Source organism: Mobula birostris, chromosome 1 (genome assembly GCF_030028105.1).
Source record: "Mobula birostris isolate sMobBir1 chromosome 1, sMobBir1.hap1, whole genome shotgun sequence".
Lineage (NCBI taxonomy): Eukaryota > Metazoa > Chordata > Chondrichthyes > Myliobatiformes > Myliobatidae > Mobula > Mobula birostris.
Genome location: NC_092370.1, coordinates 140,738,064 through 140,759,218, shown reverse-complemented (window position 1 = coordinate 140,759,218; position 21,155 = coordinate 140,738,064). Strand labels below are relative to the sequence as shown.

Here is a 21,155-nt window from a genome sequence, read left to right as displayed (position 1 = left end):
TAGCAAAGACCCTTCTCATGGCAATGGGGAGTTACTTTCAGATATTTGATGAGGTTTATATTCTACTTATGCTGTTTTTCTCACTGATGAGACCATGCTGGAAGAACTTGGCTGGTATCTGAACATCAGCAAAGTGAAAAAAAATTTCAGAGCTGATGCAACCTATCTTTTTCTTTTTCTGAAGTTCCATGCTGTGTGATTTTGTCTCCCTTTTCCCCATTTTAGACACTGAAGCTGGTGTAGATTTCTAGTATATTTTGAAAGCGTTTGAGTGTTATGGAAGGCTAATTTAGTGTCATCCAGTTCTTGACAACTGTGCACCTCAAATTTATGATATTGATATGTGCATTTATAAACACGGAAAACATGAACCTGTCTTTTTAATGCTGTTATTTTCTGTTCCCACGCACACAATTTACCGTTAGGTCAGCCCTGATGGCAAAGTTCTCTGGCTTGATGTCACAGAGATGGAGCTGGTGGGAAAAGTCATTCTCAAAGTGCCTAGCTAGATCTAGGAAGCTAATTGCGATCCCATTAGCTGCCTGCCATAAGGCCTTGCTGCTGCTGCCTCGCCAGGAGTGGGCGCCCAGCTCTTCCAGGGCAAAAAGGTTGTGATGCCAAGCATGTCCAGCTGTGAGGTACTCAACGGCGTAGAAATGACCGCAGGAGCCCACCATTTTGAGAACATGTTTACTGAGATCCTGCAGTAACTGGAAAAAGACATATTCTTCCTGCTGTAGGAGAGACCACATGCTGGCTAGCTCTGCCCTTGAGAAAGAGCTTCTCCTGTTTTTTAAATGCTTGGTCCATAGCTGTGGTACTGTAACATTCTTCACATCCAGACCCAAAGAGTGTTTGATTTCCAAGGCAGTAAAGACCAGGATGTCAATATCTAGAATGGATCCGCTCTCTTGCTCATCCAGCAGGTAAAAGCTGTCATAGCTTAAAAAGTCTTCTAGTTTGGATTTCAGAATTATAGGCCGCCCATTCCAATCAGCCTGTATAACTTTCTTCCCTTTGTCATAGTACAGACATCGTTTATAAACCATTGTCTGTGTGACGCACAAGTCCTCGCACAGGTTCCCTGTCAGCAATCCCTGCCGATAGTCACGACACTGTAATAAACATAGGAACCCACAATCAGTTCTATTGCATTCAATCGAAGCAAGCAACACCAAAATATAAGCATCTGGTATATGTGAAGTTAAATTAAGCAAAATAAAACTATGCAGGAAAACTTAACATTAGGTTTGAAATATCATAGAGCAAGGAATAGTTCTCACATGTCTGTGAATGGGATTTGTGGTTTACAAACTCAGCACGGTCCTCCCCAACATCAAGGGCATCTTCAAAAGGAAGCATCCATCATTGAGGAACCCCAGCACCCAGGACGTGCTCCCTTCTCATTACTACCATCAGAGAGGAGGTACAGGGGCCTTGAAACACACACTCATTGTCTTAATCAGCCAATGCTCTGCAACTTTACAACACCATCTCTTTCAGTTCCATAACGAAATGAAAGAAATTCATGATTTTATTTCACTTCTTTCAAATCAATCCATGCATCCACTGCATGCTCTGGTGTTAAATGACTCAATGGAGGCATGGAAATTTAAAGCCATACTGATGCTTAAATGTTCACTGAGAACTCACACATAATTTTCCTTCAGATAAACTTCAGCAAATACATTCAAGCAATAATAGAATCTGTGGTGATATTTGTTTTCTTTGATGTCCAAGTGATTGTTACTAGTATAATGTTCTAAAGGTCATTCAAAAGATAGTTGCTCATTAATGCAACTATCTAATCAGCCAATCATGTGGTAGCAACTCAATTCAGACATGATCATGTCCAGACCAAAGATCAGAATGGGAAAGAAACATGATCTAAGTGACTTTAACCATGGAATGATTTTTGGTGCCAGAAGGGGTGGTTTGAGTATCTCAGAAACTGCTGATCTCCACGGATTTTCACACACATCCGTCTCTAGAGTTACACACACACAATGCTGTAGGAAGTCAGCAGGTCAGACAGCATCTATGGAAATGAATAAACGGTCAATATTTCAGACTGACACCCTTCTTCAGGACTGAGAAGGAAAGGGGAAAATGCCAGAATAAAAAAGTGGCGATAGGGGAAGGAGGCTTGATGGAAGGTGATAAGTGGGTGGGGAAGGTCAAGGGATGGAGAAGAAAGAATCCGATAGGAGAGGAAAATAGACCATAGGAGAAAGGAAAGGAGAAAGGGAAGGAGGTAGGAACCCAGGAGGAAGAGATAGGCAGGTGAGAAGGGGTAAAATGTCAGAGGAGGAATAGAGTAAGGGGGGGGGGAGAAAAGTTTTTTTACCAGATGGAGAAATCTATATTCATTATTATTATGTTTCGATATTCACTCCAGAGTTTACAGAGAATGGAGTGAGTAGCATTTCTCTGGGCGTAATCACTTTGGTATTGCTAGAGGTCAGAGGTCTCACTTTGAAGTGAAAGGGCCACCGTAGTAGATGACCGCACTGGGTTCCACTCCCGTGCCTAATAAAGTGGCCACTGAGTGTATTTTGGAATGAGACAGGAATTTACTAGATAGATAGGCAGATAGATAGTTTATTGATCCCAAAGGAAATTACAGTGTCACGGTAGCATTACAAGTGCAGAAATATAAATATTAGAAGAGAAGTAGAAAGAACAAAAAACAATTTACCACAAAGAGTCTACAGGAGGAGGTCATTGCTTCCCTGGCAATAGGTTAACTCATCATGGGGCCTAATTGCTAAGGGTAAGAATGACCTCATATAGAGCTCTTTAGAGCAGCGCATTGTCTTAGTCTATTACTAAAAGTGCTCCTCTGTTCGGCCAAGGTGTCATGCAGGGGGTGAGAAACATTGTCCAGAATTGCCACAGCCTCCAGTGTGTCCAGTTTGACTATTATAATAGAGCCAGCCTTTCTAATCAGTTTATTGAGCCTGTTAGCATCACCTGGTGTGATGCTATTGCCGAACGCATCACCACGTGGAAGATTGTACTGTACTGGCAACAACAGACTGGTAGAGCATGTGAAGGAGAGTTATTAACAGGAGAATCATTAAAAGGCTGCTGGACTAGTGTGACTTTCTAAAGACTGGCAATCATTTTCATAAGGAAGAGTTTTTAGCTGGAGTGCTAGACAATGCTATAAAACAGGGGTGGGCAACCCGCGGAGGCATTTTGACCGGCCCGCAAGCGATTTTTCCTCATTCTGAGTGTTTCACGTGGCCGCACTGATGGACATGCATGGCGTCTTGTTACACTGGCCCCAGGTTCCGTTTTGTTCCAAACCAAACACTGGTATATACGAAAGACGGGAAGGCAGACTACCTTATTAATATGTATTAGATACTCTCCGTGCACGCGCAGGTTTTCAGATGGGATCGTTCAAATTTGTCAACAGAAACCGCGTCAAAGAAATCCACGCTAAATATACAGATATTTACATGTGCTATGATACTTGTTGAATAACTCGCGTTTCGAAATAAAATCAAAGAAAAAAATTCCAGTGGCAATGAATGCAAAACGCAGGAAGGTAGACGCTTAGTGCCGAAAAAGCAGTGAAAATGAAGGAAATTCCCGTGCCAGCTACGAAGTCTCAAAACGCATTGCAGAAAAGATGAAGCCTTTTACAGATGGAGAGTTTGTCAAAGAATATGTACTGGCAGTGGTGGATATTGTTTGTCCTGAAAAGAAATCTTTATTTGCATATGCAGTATCAGCCTGTCAGCAAGAACGATCACACGGCGAGTTGAAGAAACGGCAGCAGATGTTAAAAGGATGCTTAACGGATGCCTGCAACCAATTGCATTTTTTTTCATTTGCGCTTGCTGAGAGTACAGACTTGAGAGACACTGCTTAACTTTCAGTGTTTGCGTGAGGAATGACCTCAACTTTTCAAATTTTCGAAGAGTTTATTCAATTAATTCCTATGAAGGACACGGTTACTGGGGCAGACATTTTTGAAGCTTTGCTGGAAATGATGTCAGAAATGAAACTTAATGTGTGGAAGCTAATTGGGCACCAGCAATGGTGGGACAGAAAAACTAAACTGAGTTCTTTGATTACTAATTGGCATCCTCGGTTAAGCACAAATGATTTTCTAGTATGTGTTACTCATTAATTTGAGACAAAACATAACTAGATGTATTTAAATGTATAATTCCCATATTTCAGTTTTAATACTCATTAATACGCGATCCGATCCACAGAGGCGAAAAGGTTGCCGACCCCTGCTATAAAATAAGAGGGATTTTCTTGTTTATTAATTCAGAGTGCATTGTTGTTGTTGGCAATGCTACCATGTATTATCCATCCCACACTGTCTCTGAAACTGAGGAGACAACAGAAATTTAAAGGCATAATGCCCTGTCATTTTATAGTGTTGTATCAATTTCCTCATACTTTTGCATGTAGAATTACACACTCCCACATACTGCAGACATGAAGGCTGCCAACGACAGGCCTCTTCACTCATGAAGAAGTAATAAAGAAACTTGGTAAATGGTGTATTGCTCCCCGAATAAATTTCTATGGAAAATCATTATTACTCTGGGTAATTTACAGGGACAGCAAAGAAATGAGTTTAAACAAATCATAAAACAAAGCATGCCAGGTTCACTTGTAGACTTCAATTGAAACCCCAGTTTGGTAATGATGCTTAATATCTTTAACAGAGTTTCTCAATGTTTTATGTAAAGCAATGGGGACACTTCTGAAACGAACTGGTAAAGCTTCAATATTTCAGATTCTTTGGAGTAGTCAGCAGTAGTAAATCAAGATCTTATTATTTATCAGCCAGTCACCATCTCCCAAAATGAGGAGAAACTTTCTAGCGTCTAGACCTGTACTCTTTCATTTGTCCCCCCCATCTCCCCCATCCCTCTGCTCCATCATCCCTTAGTTTGTTTCCCAATATATACTTAAACACACTTCTAATAATCGGTAATTAAAATAGCTTGAATTGTTTCAAAATTTTATACTTTCAGACGATGTGTACAGCATGTCGACGACAATGCTCCTATTCTTTGTCCACCCCGGAACTGAGGTGGCAATTATGAGTTAACAATATCAATATGCCTCAAGGCACTTATGTCAGACTAAGTAAGAATAATGAATTTGCTTCTCTGGGGTATTTCAAAACTGTTGCCAGGTCTTGTCTAAAAATCCAACCCAGACACAGACACTTTAACCAAATGTGCTTTTCAGCTACGAGGGTTAATATTGAAATAATGAAATATAGGCATACAGCACTTGATAACTACTGTATATAATGAAGTAATTCCATGATACCATATTTTATTTATTATGCTTATAGAGGATATTATTTCAGGGAAAGGTTAAAGGTTCAGGTTTTGCTTGGCTGTTTTAGTTTAAAGAATTAAGACCTTCGAGAATTGTATTGTCATTTGTGAATGTGGACCTTATTGACAAGGCCAGCATTTACTGAACCAGTTTAACCATTATTATTGAGTAGGCAGTAGTGAATTGCCATCTTGAACTGTTTCAGCTTATGCAATGAAAACACTTCCATTTCTGTTAGATCTGGAATAGCAAGATTCCATAAAGATGGAGAATAGCAAACTCTTTTCAAATCAGAACAAGATGTCAATTGAAGAGAGCTTACAGTAGTGGTACCCCTATGTACCTACTGTCCTGTCCATGACAGTGTCACAAGTCATAGTCATAGGATGCACTGGTGAATAAACCATAGCAAGTGCTTCTTTTAGATGGTGAACATTGCAGCCAGCGAGAGGTGACTAAAATGAGTAGATGATTAAAATGGCAAATGGGAAGCTGGTCCCTCTTTCAGCTCCTCCCACTTTCTCCAGACTCAAGGGGTAGCCAGGGGCCCCAGCTATGCCTGGCTCTTTGTTGTCTATGTAGATCAGTCCACGTTTCAAGCCTCCCCCAGTAATGCTCCCCAGCTCTTCCTCCACTGCATTGACGACTGCATTGGTGCTGCTTCATGCACACATGCTGAACTCCTCAATTTCATCAACTTTGCCTTTAACTTCCACTCTGCCCTTTAATTCAATAGGTCCATTTCTGACATCTCCCTACCCTTTCTCAATTTTTCTGTCTCCATCTCTGGAGGCAAACTGCTGACTGACATCTTTAATAAATCTACTGATACCCATGGTTATCTTGACTATACCCCTTCCCAGCCTACCTCCTGTAAAAATGCTATCTCTTTTGTCAGTTCCTTCACCTCTGTTCCCAGGATGTGGCTTTCCTTTCTAGGACATCAGAGATGTCTTCCGTCTTCAAAGAATAGGGCTTCCTATCTTCCACCATTGCTGCTGCCTTCACCTGCAACTCCTCCTTTTCCCAAACATCTACACTCACCCCAGCCTCTGGCCTAACAGTGATAGAGTTCTTCTTGTACTTATGTATGACCCCATGAGCCTCCACATCCACCATCACCAAAGAGATCCCACCACTATCTTTACCTCCCCCCTCCACCTTCTGCTTTCCACAGGGATCGCTTCCTCCATGATTCCCTTGTCCATTCATCCCTTCACACTAATTTCCCTCTTGGTATTTATTCCTGCAAGCAGCCCAAGTGCTACACCTCCTCCCTCAGCTCCATTAAAAGTCCAAATAGTCCTTCCAGGTGAGGCAACACTTTACTTACGAATCTGCAGGGTTCGTCTATTGTGTCCGGTGCTCCTGATAGGGCCTCCTCTACATTGGTGGGACCAGTTGTAAATTAGAGGAGCGTTTCATTGAGCACTTCTGCTCCATCCACCAAAAACAGAACTTTCCAGTGGCCAAATGCTTTAATTTCGATTCCCATTCCTGTTCCAACACGTCAGTCCTTGACTTCCGCTTGTGCCAAGATGAGGCCACTCTCAGGGTGGAGGAGCAAAACCTTATATTCCATCTGTGCAGCCTCTGACCTGTTGAAATGAATATTCATTTCTCCTTCCAGTAAAAAAATCCCTTCTCCTCCCTTCTTCTCCTATTCCAAATTCTGACCTCTTACCTTTTCTCACCTGCATATCACCCCGCCCCCCCCCCCCCCCACGGGCTATCATCCCCCTTCCCTTTCTCCTGTGGTTCTCTCTCCTCTCCTGTCAGATTCCTTCCTTTCCAGCCCTTTATCTTTCCAACTCTTCTGGCTTCAGTTTCTAGCTATCCTTCTTTCCCTCCTCCTGGCACCTCCCCCTTCCTCTACAGTCCAGAAGAAGGGTCTCAGCCCATACCATCAACTGTTTATTCATTTCTCTAGATGCTGCCTGACCTCCTAAGTTCCTCCAGCATCCTATATGTGTAGCTGGTGAAATAAGTTGCTTTGTGATGAGTACTAGTGAGAAGTTTGCATGCTGCTGGACCCATCCCAGCAAGTGGACTGTGTTCCACAGTGCACCGGAATTGTGCTTTGTAGCTGTTCAAAAGGCTTGGGGCATCACAAGGTGAGCCAGTCATTGCAAATGCTCAACATCTAACCCCACAGTGTTTTTGTGGGTGGGGCCGTTTCCCCAACCCCTCCCAGACAGTCAATAATGAAGGATTCACTGACAACAGTGCCGTTGTATGTCAAAAGAGGGCAAATAAACCCCCTTTTGATGGTCACTCGCTGGAAATATGTGGTGTGAACTTTACTTTTCTTTTACCAGTCCATGTCTGAATGTTATCAGGTCTTAAAATGTGTGGCCTGTTATCTGATGTACTTCAACTGTACTGAACGCAATCTTGAAGGAATGATCTCGGACTGAAGAAGGCTGTTGATGAGTGCCATGGTAACGTAGCGGCTAGTGTGACACTATTAACACTTGGGGCGCTGCTGAGTTCGAAGTTCAATGCCAGTGCGTCTGCAAGGAGTTTGCATGTTCTCCCCATGAACCGCATGGGTTTCCTCTGGGTGCTCCTGTTTCCTCGCACTGACCAAGGGTGTTCCAGTTAGCAGGTTAGTTGGTCATTGTAACTTGTCCTGTAATTAATCTAGTGTTAAATAGGTGAGCTGCTGGGCATCGCAGCTCAATGTGTCAGAAGAGCCTGTTCAGGGCCCCTGGTCCCTTTCTCATGTTATCTCCTTGCCCATCCACTGCCTCCCTCTGGTGCTCCTCCCCACCCAGCCCCCACCCCCACTTTTTTATTTCTCCCATGCCTTCTGTCTCTTTCACCAATCAACTTCCTAGCTCTTTGCTTCACCCCTCCTCCTCCAAGTTTCACCTATCGCCTGGTGTTTCTCTCTCCCCTTCCCCCACCTTTCAAATCTACTCCTCAGCCTTTTTTCTCCCGTCCTGCCAAAGGGTTTCGGCCTGAATCATCGACTGTACTTTTTTCCATAGATGCTGCCTGGCCCGCTGAGTTCCTCCAGCATTTTGTGTGTGTTGCTCGGATTTCCAGCATCTGCAGATTTTCTCTTGTTTTTGAAGCATCTGGAGAAAGTTCACCAAAGTATTGCAGTAAGGAATTCCTGCAATCTTATACCAGGGTGAGAGAACAAGAAACCCACAGCAAAACTCTACTTGCTATTGCTTTCCTTCACTGGGATCACTGATACCAAGAAGAGACATTGTAACACATACAAAATGCTGGAGGAACTCAACAGCACCAATGGAAAAGACTAAACAATTGACATTTCGCCAAAGACCCTTCTTCAGACATTGCAAGCTTTCTCTCAATTAAGTTGTCTGATTTTGCTCTAACTGTGTGGTTGTAATCCAGACAACATGATTTTGTCTCATTTTGTGAAAAAACTGTGTATAGGGAGGAGCAGTCAATCACACAGCTATTTAGAACATAGAACAGAGAACAGAGGATAGTATAGCACAGTACAGGCCCCTCAGCCCACAATGTTGTGCTGACCCTTAAACCCTGCCTCCTATATAACCCCTCACGTTAAATTCCTCCATATACCTGTCTAGTAGTCTCTTAAATTTCACTAGTGTATCTGCCTCCACCACTGACTCAGGCAGTGCATTCCACACACCAACCACTCTCTTGAATAAAAAACCTTTCTCTAATATCCCCCTTGAACTTCCCACCCCTTACCTTAAAGCCATGTCCTCTTGTATTGAGCAGTGGTGCCCGGGGGAAGAGGTGCTGACTGTCCACTCTATCTATTCCTGTTAATATCTTGTACACCTCTATCATGTCTCCTCTCATCCTCCTTCTCTTGAAAGAGTAAAGCCCTAGCTCCCTTAATCTCTAATCATAATGCATACTCTCTAAACCAGGCAACATCCTGGTAAATCTCCTCTGTACCCTTTCCAATGCTTCCACTTCCTTCCTCATCCTTCCTATAGTGAGGCAACCTGAAGTGGACACAGTACTCCAAGTGTGGCTTAACCAGAGTTTTATAGACCTGATCATTACCTCACGACTCTTAAACTCTATCCCTCGACTTATGAAAGCTAACACTCCATAAACTTTCTTAACTACCCTATCTACCTGTGAGGCAACTTTCAGGGATCTGTGGACATGTACCCCAGATCCCTCTGCCCCTCCACACTACCAAGTATCCTGCCATTTACTTTGTACTCTGCCTTGGAGTTTGTCCTTCCAATGTGTACCACCTCACATTTCTCCGGGTTGAACTCCATCTGCCACTTCTCAGCCCACTTCTGTATCCTATCAATGTCTCTCTGCAATCTTTGACAATCCTCTACACTATCTACAATCTGGATCACAACCATACAGTGCAGGTTAATAAATCTGCTGAGACTTAAGTTAGTTATGATCCTACTTTCAATGGCTAAAGACTGAGGAAACTTCTATTCAGACAAAGAAGAATCTTGTTGGATTATCACGAAAGAGGCAACATGTTCCCAATGCAAATAGTAATATTGCTCACTTCATTCAAAAGGAAAACAATCTTAGCTGGAAATTTGATTTACTGAATCTTACTGAAAGTGACATCATCACTGTGTGATGGCAGTGGGTTTGCTGTCCATGAAGCTCTGAACTCAGATGAAGATCTTAAGCCCTATCAGATATAGATAGCTGTGGGCACCCTCACTAAACGGGGGTTATACTGTAGCCACCTGCGCTTCAAAGGCTCAATCACATTCCTGTTTATCTTCCATGGCAAGTTTACCCTATACCCACTATTTGAGCAGTGGGCCTCCCCTCCCTACCAAGAAGATGATACTTTCAGCTAACAAAATAATTTAAGTATAGTTCTTTTATTTTTGGTGATACACATTTAAATATAGATACAATTCTTAAAACAGATTTAAAACTAACAAAGGATTTCAATCTTATATAAAGTGTCCAAACTACAAACAATTTCTAAAACACAAGGGATTTCCAAAACACAGGTACAATTCTTATAACTAAAAAGACATAAAAAGAATGAGTCATCTATCACAGAAATTGTAGACAAAGGAATGGATTCTAGTCACCTTGTCTTTCTGTCATTCTTCCTGTTAATCCTTGACTATTCCTAACAAGCGTGACTGCTTTCTGATATTTATACTGCTTTTTTTTTGCTTCTTATTTTTTCAGATACCTTTGCTGGGAAATTCATATGGATGGTCTAAAATCTCTTGGGGATCAGAGATCCCAGACACCCAAAAGGAATGCTCTAAGAGCTGACTCCCTGAGTATATAAATCTCCAAACCATTGATAGATCAGCTATTTCATCTGCTAGGTGATTGTATCAGTCTGGTCAGCAATCTTCCTTGAACTAGAGTAAACAACTTAGCCATGCCCAGTTAACACTACCCCTTTATCTTACACTGTATCTCTTGAGCACCTAGCCTCATGCTGTGCAGGCATCCTGTGCTCTATGGACCGTGCTGTTTATTTACAAAGTTGTCCTTTTAACTTCAGACTGATTATTGCTCACAGTTTATACTAAGAATTAAAAACTGATTCTTGTTTGCAACAAGAAGCTGAGCAAGGAGTATTTGTTGGGAGCTTGACTTACTCAAAAGCAACTCTTTGGTCCCTGGAAGAATCAGTTGCTGTGTTAGAAAGCTGAGCTTGGCAAAAAGGCCCCCAGGTGTCATGGTCCGGTCCGTGAAGTCCGAATTCTGGTTCACGGTCCGGTCCATCGACCCTTGCTTCAGGTTTTCCTGTCTACCCTATTTCTGTTCTTGTTGAGCTCTAATTGAGGCAGATGATGCTCGTTGGGGCTGGCTGCATAAATACCTTCAGAGACCAGGGCGTGGCTACTGGATTGTTCTTGTCCTTACTCCTTGTATCCCTTCCTCTGCCTTCTGATTCCTCGCCTGAAGCCTTGCCGGTAACTCTTGCCTCACCTGAAGCTCTCATTCCGCCTTGCAATGCCTGAAGCCCTGTCTTGTCTTGCCAGTAACTCTCGCCTCACCTGAAGTTCTGTCTTGCCTTGTATTGCCTGAAGCCTTGCCTTGTTTTGCTGTCTTGTCCTGGAGCCACCCTGTACCTAGCTCCCTTCCTGTCCGTTGCCTCCGTCGGGTAAGCCAGGCCGTCTTGCTGTTACCTGTGGTTGGTTCTGTCCCTTCCTGTCCCTTGCCTCCGTTGGGTAAGCCAGACCGTCTTGCCGTTACCTGCGGTTGGTTCAGTCCCTTCCTGTCCCTTGCCTCCATTGGGTAAGCCAGGCCGTCTGGCCGTTACCTGTGGTTGGTTCTGTCCCTTCATGTCCCTTGCCTCCGTCGGGTAAGCCAGGCCGTCTTGCCGTTACCTGCTGTTGGTTCTGTCCCTTCCTGTCCCTTGCCTCCGTCGGGTGGAGATCCACGCCCTGTCCAGGAGGAGCTTCCAGTCTCAAGTCTCCAGCCTCCTGCCAAGCCTCACCTCAAGTCTCAAGTCTCCAGCCTCCTGCCAAGCCTCACCTCAAGTCTCAAGTCTCCAGCCTCCTGCCAAGCCTCACCTCAAGTCTCAAGTCTCCAGCCTCCTGCCAAGCCTCACCTCAAGTCTCAAGTCTCCAACCTCCTGATAAGCCTCACCTCAAATCTCAAGTCTCCAGCCTCCTGCCAAGTGTCACCTCAAGTCTCAAGTCTCCAGCCTCCTGCCAAGCCTCGCCTCAAGTCTCAAGTCTCCAGCCTCCTGCCAAGCCTCGCCTCAAATTTCAAGTCTCCAGCCTCCTGCCAAGCATCACCTCGTCTCAAGTCTCCAGCCTCCTGTCAAGCCTCGCCTCAAGTCTCTAGACTCTAGCCTCAAGCCTGAAGACACTAGCCTCCTGTCTAGCCTCAAGCCTGAAGACTCCAGCTTCCTGCCTAGCCTCAAGCCTGAAGACTCCAGCCTCGTCCTGCCTGCCAGCCAAGCCTCGTCCTTGCCTAGTTCTGGGGTCCGAGCCAGAAGCAAGACCCAGGTACTGGGTCCTTGTCCAGTCTCTGGCTCGGAGTCCAAGCCCGGGCTCCTAGCTCTCTTGTCCAGTCCTGCCGGCGTGTATGACCAGCGGGACTAATGGAATGGAACGAAGGATTCCAAATAAATTGTGCGTTGCAAATATTTATGTTTCTGTGGCGTCCATTAATATAGACTGCGGTTTCAATCGGGAAAGAATGGCGCAATTCTATTTTAATATTTCACATCGTCGTGCGTGTTAATCAATAATGTAAAACAAAAAAATATATGTAGTTGAGTAACTTCTGTGGTAAAAAGCGGTAAATGTCTCTGTGATTACACTACGTGACCAACCTGATCTCGAATACAGAATGTATCTATTAAGTGAAGGGAGTGACGGAAATGTCTTTTATTCAACACAACGAGGTTTTAAAGTTGCAAACTAGAGGTTCTGTAAATGCACACCATTTCTCAGTGGAAGCAAGAGAATCAAGCAGCAAATGTTTCGAGAATTTTTTATAATTCGATTGCAAGTGGAGGGCTGGTATTTATTTAACAATTTCAAACCTTGAAGAAGTTGTTGCACATTATCGAGTGTTCGTTGCCTGTGCTAATAATTGTTGGGCGCACAGCAATGAAACTAGGCTGTGTCGCTCCCGTTACTGTATTTAGTAGCCGGGTGAACTGCGAATTGACGTTACCGTCGGCTGAAGGTGCTCATCCTGTCCCCCCGGCACAGGCAATTAATCATCCACTCTGGTGAGAATCAATTGACCAGATCGAGCTTCTAGCTGGTTAAAAGCGTGGCCAAACGATGAAGCCCGTTTATAATAGCGCTGGGTGCGTGGAAAAGTCACGTCTGAAGTCTGACTTCCTCTTCGCAATACTTTTAAATCGTCCTCACCGTAGGCAGACAAGCACTAAATAAGATGCAACTTCTTCAAGGTTTGGAGATGTTAATTGCATACTAAACTCTCACTTTCAATGATTCATGCAAATAACACGAATAATTTGCTATTTAATTCTTTTGCTTCCTATGAGAAATGGTGAGCATTTATTTTTACGGGAAATAATATAACTCTTCTCCAGTTAGAAACACCCAATCGACATCTGGCTACAAAGGTCGAAATATATTTCTAAATGGTTACCAAATTAAACTCGAACAATATTCGTAAGAAAAACAGCTTGCTATTTATACATTATATATATAAAGAACCTTGAAATAAAGCTTATCTAAGGAGCAAGTCCCGTCAATAGAAATCCGGAACCATCACATCAGTCACTAGTGACTAAGCAGTAATATTTCGCACATCTGCACTTAGTACTATCTCGTAAAATTTCTTACCAATCGTCCGAGAATTCTTTTACTTTTCTGGTCGGTGCAATATTCGGCGAAGATATTCTTGTGGATAAAGACTGACATGTTTACAAGAAGCCAGCAGGCGATCCATAAGAGGAGGCAGACCAGAGCAGATTTCCTAATGGTCTTCGGTTTCAAGTGCCGACAGCCAACACTCCCGAAGGCTGGCATCGCGGAGGTCACTTGTCCGCCTCCCGTCCTGGGAACCGAATAAACAGGAGGATCGAAGCCGAGTCTCCGGCCCTGCTGACTGTCCCGACATCTCTCTGGGAGCGGCTTCAGCCTCCACAGAGACTCGCTCTCGAGCCCGGGTCTCTCCTGTGATGCGCCAAAATGAAGCAAGAACGAATTCCCCTGGTGTGCGAAACCACACAAACGTCTGACAGTTCGATCTTTCCTTCGCTCAGCCAATACTTCTGGTAAAATGTGCGCATACACGAAATATTCTCTAACAAGAAGACAGACTTCTGCCGAAGCCTTTCTCTTCACACAGGGTTCTCTCAGTTTAATGTTTAAGCCACGTGCTTCCGCATTTCTCCTGCTGTCACTGGCTGAGTGCCACAACCATGGAGCGGGAACTTTGACTGATGTGACCCCGGGCTGCCCCCGTGGAATGTTGCTCGCCATTTCACGTTTATTTTTTTTAGTTAGGAGACAAAGAGAGAGAAGGGCATGAACTCGATTGATCACAATTGCCACACAGCGGCGGGGGGACACGTTGCCTGGGAAATAACTGCGCCTGTGCGGAGCTGAATACGATCGGGTGGTGAAATAGAACTAAGCCTACATCCTAGGGAATAAACTGAAGCAGTATGTATGGGGGCGGGGGGGGGGGTGTTCGGGATGTGGTGTGGCGCGACTGATTTCACTCTGTGAGACACTGGGGCGCACTGGTGCCACGTAACATGCAGTCTAACCCATTGCTCTCTATACACATACACACACACACACACACACACACACACACACACACACACACACACACATACACACACTGTTCCTACAAGTTCGCCTCAAAAATCATGAACTTTTGCGTCTGTTCTTATCCTGACGCATCCCTCAATTGCATGGAAACGAAAGCCGGCTCTACACCGTCCCTGTTCTCAATGCCAACAGACACTTCCGTGGTTCTTCCCGCTCCGGTCAAGCGGCTGTACGCTTAATTCTTCCGCTCATTCACAGCCTGACTGAGATGAGTCTTGGTGTCTGTAACTCTTTCCCCCGAATTTCGATCATGTGCTTAAGGAATAGTCCTCCCTGCAACATCGGAAAGGGTCATTTGTCCTCACCTCTTCATCTCTCCATTACAACCCGTCCTCCCTCCTCACATCGCCCTGCTTAGGCTGTAAAGGTGTTGCGATACCTTCTGTCTGTTCTGTATCAAACATGTGCCCGTTCTTCAAGTTTCTAAATACTGACCCGCTTCTTCGTCAACCCCACCTCCTCGCCCACCACCCCCTCACCTGGCTTCACCTATCTCTTGCCAGCTCGTACTCCTTCCCCTCCCCCCTTCCCCAATTTCCATGTTCCGATTTCTTCCCCCTTCCTTTCCAGTCCTGATGAAGCTGAAACGTCAACTGTTCAATCCCCTCCACAGATGCTGCCTGATCTGCCGACTTCCTACAGTACTGAGTGTGTGTTGCTCAAGATTTCTAGCATCTGCTGAAGCTCTTGTGGTTAGTTAAGCGGTTGTCCACATGGGGCACTTGCCGCTAATTCCAGGCGGTAAATTCCATGACCTTCATCTGAATCTCACTAGTATGTAAAGCACTAGATCATACTCTAAACAATCACTGTAAGCCAAAGTTACAATGCCATTTGGCCCACAACCTCCACTGCTCACTCTTTGTAATACACGCTGTCCAATTAGTCCCATGCCCAACTCCTTCCACACAACCGAGTATTTTCTTTTATTTGGACAATGGACCGCATTCTTCCACGCACTTTTATTTCAATGAAAGCCAATCGGGAAAAAAATACGATCCAAACAACATTTTCAACTACCTACCCACATGAAGTCATACTCGGGGCCTCTTTTTATTAGAAGCAGTTTGGAGAATGAAAGGTGACAAAGGGGTTCAAGTTATGACTGACCTATTTGTATATAAAATAACGTGGGCCTGGATACAATAAATGGGAAGGGCTTACTTCCATCAATCGGAAATCAAAATTTTGGGACGTAGACAGAAGGATTAGTGGATGATGATAACTGGAAATTCAGTTATTATTGCCATGTGTACTGAGACACACTGAAACACATGTCTGTATGTCATCCAGACAGGTCATAGACCATGGAACAGTACAGCACAGTGACTGCTCTTCAGTCTGCGATGTTGTTCCGACCTTCTAACCTTCTCCAATATCAATCCAAACCTTCCCTCCATTTTTCTTCCATCCATCTGCCGATTGAAGAGTTTTTTAAATACCCCTAGTGTATCAGCCTCTACCACCACCTCTGGCATATATCACTCTCTGTATAAAAAACTACCTCTGACATCTCCCCTAAACTTTTCTCTGATCGTCTTAAGAGGATGTCCTCTGCTATTAGCTACTACCGCACTGGGGAGAAGGCATTGGCTCTCCATTTTATCTTTGTTCTTATCATCTTATACACCTCTATCCAGATGCCTCTCATCCTCCCTTGCTCCAAAGAGAAAAGCCCTAGCAACACTTTACCTTTCCTCATAAGACTCGCTCTCTAATACAGGCAGCATAGAACATAAAACATAGAACATAGAATAGTACAGCACTTTACAGGCCCTTCTGCCTACAATGTTGTGTTGACCCTCAAACGCTGCCTCCTATATAACCCCCCAGCTTAAATTCCTCCATATACCTGTCTAGTATATGGACAATCTACTTAAATTGTTTATCCTGATTGACCTACCTACATTTTGGATTCTTGGATATGAGAAATTTAATAATCTTTGCTAAAAATGAAATGTTTTGTAGTTTGATTTTAAAACGAGTTATATCAGCTTCCCACCAGCTTTTCCTGACTGAAAACAAGACCAATTCATTTCAATATAACTCCAATTTTTGCCGGTTTCATTTTTGCTCTGCATTGTCAATGTGCTGAGCTTTTTTGAAAAAACACATCCACCTGAAGTCCATGCCTACAAGCAGTAAGACCACAAGACACAGGAGCAGAATTAGACCATTCGGCCTATTGAGTCTGCTCCGACATTTCATCATGGCTGATCCATTGCCCTTTCAACCCCATTTCTCCTGCCTTCTCCACGTAACCTTTCATGCCCTGACTAATCAAAAGCCCATCAACTTACGCCTTAAATACACCCAATGACCTGGCCTTCACAGCCTCATGTGGCAACAAATTCCAGATTCACCACCCACTGACTAAAGAAATTCCTCATCTCCATTCTAATTGGACGTCCCTCTATTTATTACCTTCCATCCATCAGGCTCTTAAACATGGACAACTTCACTCACAACACTTAACTAATCACTGACCACAACCTATGGATTATTTTCAAGGACTCAATAACTCATGTTCTCGGTATTACTTATTTGTTATTACAGTATCTGTTTTTATGTATTTGCACAGTTTCTCTGCTTTTGCACATTGGTTGTTCATCAGTCTTTGTGTGCAGATCTTCACTTATCCTGGTAAATCTCCTCTGCACCCTCTCTAAAGCTTCCACCTCCTTCCCATAATGTGGTGACAGAGAATTTTTGTAAATATTGCAAATGTTTCTGCTATAACTTCCACCATTTCGTTCCATCAGGATCAGAGGACCAGTCCACCTTTAAGCACAGTACTTCTATCATCACCACCCCTGTAATGATTTGCAAAGGCAGTGATTGTATCGAGATCCTCACTTTCCAACGCCTCTATAACATCTTTCTTTGGCCTGTTAGCTGTGTCCTCTGTCGTGAAGACTGAGACAATTTCAGTGTCACTACTGGAAGTTCTTGTACAGTATTCACTAAAGATTAACTTGCAGGTTGAGTTGGTGGTGAGGAAGGCATATGCAATATTGGCATTTGTCTCAAGATGACTAGAATACAAAAGCAAGGATGTAATCCAAAGGCTTTGAGCAGTTTAAGTCCTCTTATTAAGGAAAGATGTTCTGATATTGGAGAGGGTTCAGAGGACGATCACGAGAATGATTCCGGAAATGTAAGTGTTAAAACATGAGCGTTTGATCGCTTTGGGCCTGTACTCGCTGAAGTTTAAAAGAATGAGTGGGGATCTCATTGAATCCTATCAAATATTGAAAAGCAAAATATTAAAAGACCTAGACAGAGTGAATGTGGGGAGGATGTTTCCTATAGTGGTGGAGTTTAGGATGACAGACATAGCCTCAGAATAGAGGAACGTCCATTTAGAACAGAGAAGTTGAGGAGTTTCTTTAGCAAGAGGTTAGTGAATCTATGGAATTCATTGTCACAGACTGTTTTGGAGGCCAAATCATTGAATATATTTAAATCAGAGGTTGATAAATTTTTGATTAGTAAGGACGTCAAAGGTTATGGGGAGAATGGAGTTGAGAGGGATAATAAATCAACAATGATGGAATGATGGAGCAGACTTGGTGGGTCGAGTGGCCTAATTCTGCTCCCATGTCTTATGGTCCAATCTTGAGAGGTCTAATAAGGGTGGGAAATCCATTATGAAAGGTAGGGCCCTGGTAGAGAGATCTTGGTGTATATCCATAGATCCCTACAATGACAGCTTATATGGACATAGTAACGAAGAAGGCAAACAGAGAACTGGACTTCATTCGCATGGGGCATTGAATATATAACCCTAAAGCTCAGGAGATTTTTAGGTTACAAGTGGAGTATGAGGTATGTTTCTGATCGCCACATTGTAGCAACATGTATATGGCCTGGAGAGGGTGGAGAGGAAAACTATCAGGATGTTGCCTGGGATGAATCAGTTCTGTTATGAGAAGGGACAGGATAGGGTGGGTTTACTTTCCTCACAGCAGAGATGACTGAAGAGACTGACTGAGGTGTACAAAATGGTAAAAGGTCTAGATAGGATGGATAGTGAAAAAACTTTCTCTCAACAGAAGCCTAAAACCAAAGGACATAGATTAAAGTTGACCAGTAAGAGAGAGCTGTAGGGAATATGAGAGAAAATCAACTCTCCCCCATCTCCACAGAAAAAGGGGCTGCAAAACAAGAAGGTGCTAGAGGTAGGTAATCTCACAATATATCAGGTAGCATTGAATTATGATGGCACAGAAATGCATAAGAAACAAAGGATTACTATACTTATAGAAGATCTCAATCTTTCCCAGAGTAATGTCATTGGAATTACCAGTAGTGACTTTTATATCTTTGTATCTTTGATTTTTGAATATTTTCCCCTTTTATAAAATTATAAAATAGGAATAAACCTTTATTCCTTCTACTAAAATGCATGACCATACACTTCCCTACCTGTATTCCATCTCCACTTCTAGGGCCATTCTCTTAATCTGTCCAAGTCCTTCTGCAGATTCAGAGCTTCTTCAACACTACCTGCCCCTTCACCTATCTTCATATCATCTGCAAACTCGGCTATAATGCAATCCCCTCTCAATTTCCATCAGATTAACCTGTAGCACCAGAAGTTCCAACACGTTAGACCACTGTTATACTAAGATAAGGAATGCCTACCATTCCGTGCCCAGACCTCATTTTGGGAAATCTGATCACTTGGCTATTCTTCTCCTACATGCATACAGATGGAGGCTAAAGAACAAAGCTCCAGAGATTAGGACAACAAAGAGGTGGCTGCAAGAGACAGAGAAGCAGCTACAGGATTGTGTCAATTTGGTGGACTTGGCCATGTTCAAGGCCCAGATCTGAATGAATACACCATGATTGTCACAGACTTTATAAAAAGAATTGTAGATGCGTATGTCTCCTCAAAACCATTCACAGTCTTTCCCTACCAGAAGCCCTAGATGAACCTTGAGATCCACAATCTACTAAAAGCCATATCAGAGGTAGGATCTCTGGAAAGCCATCTCACAGGTAAAGTAGCAATTCTGGACTGAACTGAAATAAATGAAGGATGCTTGACAGTTGTGGCAGGGATCTAATGCATTCACATCTTATAAAGTAAAATCAGGTGACAAAGGTGACAAGAGGGCTTCGTTTAGAGATGAGCTCAATGCCTATGCTCACCTTGATCATGAGAACATGGAAGAACCATCACAAAATGCCACAGCCCCCACTGATTTCAGTCTCTGGGGCCAAAGTGCAAACATACTTCAGCAGGATGAACTGATGAAAAGCATCCGGTTCAAACGGGGTACCAGACCAAGGTGTAAAGACCTGCACTGATTAACTGGCTGGACGTGTTCATTGAGATCTTTAGCTTCTCCCTTCTGTAGTCTGAGGCCCCCCACCTGCTCCAGGAGCAGGTATGTCCACAGTGATGATGTGTTTCGAGAAGTTGGTAATGAAACATATCAACTCCTCCCTGAGAAATGACTTGGACCCACTTCAGTTTGCCTACCAGAGCAACAGGTCCACAGCAGATACTATCTCATTGTCTCCCTACTCAACCCTGGAACATCTAGACCACAAAGATACATACATCAGGATGCTCTTTATTGACTACAGCATGGTATTCAATACTATCATCTCCTCAAAACTAGCCAATACCTTGGCCTCAATACCTTGTTCAACTGCATCCTTGATTTTCTTACTTGTAGACCCCAGTCAATTCCGATTGGCAACAACATCTCCTCTGTGCTTTGTGCTTAGCCCCCTGCTCCACTCACTTTACACTTATGACTGTATGGCTAAGCACAGCTCCCATGCCATTTTCAAGTTTGTTGGTGACACCACAGTCACAGGCCGAACCAAAGGTGGTGATGAGTAAGCATATAGGAGAGAGATCAAAAGTCTGGCTAAGCGGTGCCATAAAAACAAGCTCTTACTCAATGTCAGCAAGGTGAGGATGCCATCATACTCCTAAACTGTGCTTTATAGATTGTGAGAAGGCCTCGGGAATCAAAGATGAGCCACTTGCCACAGTCGTTGAACTGAAGCCTCTGTATTTATGTGGCTGGTCAGTTATGATTCTGATCAGAAGTAACTTCTAGGCTTTTGATGGTTACTGTACAGGGGTGGGTGACTTGGTAATGGTAATGTGCTTATCTATCAAGAGCAAATAGATAGACTCTTTTTAATTTATTTATTGAGATACAGCACGGAATAGGCCATTCTAGCCCTTCGAGACTCACCACCCTGCAATCCTCCAATTTAACCCGAGCCTAATCACAGGGCAATTTACAATGAACAATTAGCCTACCAATCAGTAGGTCTTTGGACTGTAGGAGGAAACCCAAGCACCCGGAGGAAACCCATATGGTCACATGGAGAACATACAAACTGCTTACAGGCAGTGGTGGGAATTGAACCCTGGGCTACTGGCGCTGTAAAGTGTTGTGCTAACCATGATGCCACCCTGCCATCCTACTCTATCTTTGAGATCATCGTTGCCAGGTGTTTATTTCAATGCTGTCTGGGTCTTGCTGCACACTTGTATATTTGTTAACTTAAAATTAACACATTCATTAAAATTTA

General features: G+C 43.6%; 1 protein-coding gene across 3 annotated transcripts in view; it reads right to left on the bottom strand.

The window, feature by feature from the left end:
• dipk1c (divergent protein kinase domain 1C) overlaps positions 1-14,106 on the bottom strand; it is a 43,114-nt gene extending 29,008 nt beyond the window's left edge. For all 3 annotated transcript variants that reach the window (XR_011888116.1, XM_072274529.1, XM_072274593.1), the window contains exons 1-2: positions 13,587-14,106; positions 420-1,115 (exon numbers count right to left, since the gene is read on the bottom strand). Coding sequence is in view for 2 of the 3 variants with exons in the window: in XM_072274529.1 (XP_072130630.1) it covers positions 420-1,115; positions 13,587-13,772 (882 nt within the window). In the remaining variant the exon portion in view is untranslated. The remainder of the gene's footprint in view (positions 1-419; positions 1,116-13,586) is intronic.
• Between the last annotated feature and the right edge of the window lie 7,049 nt (positions 14,107-21,155).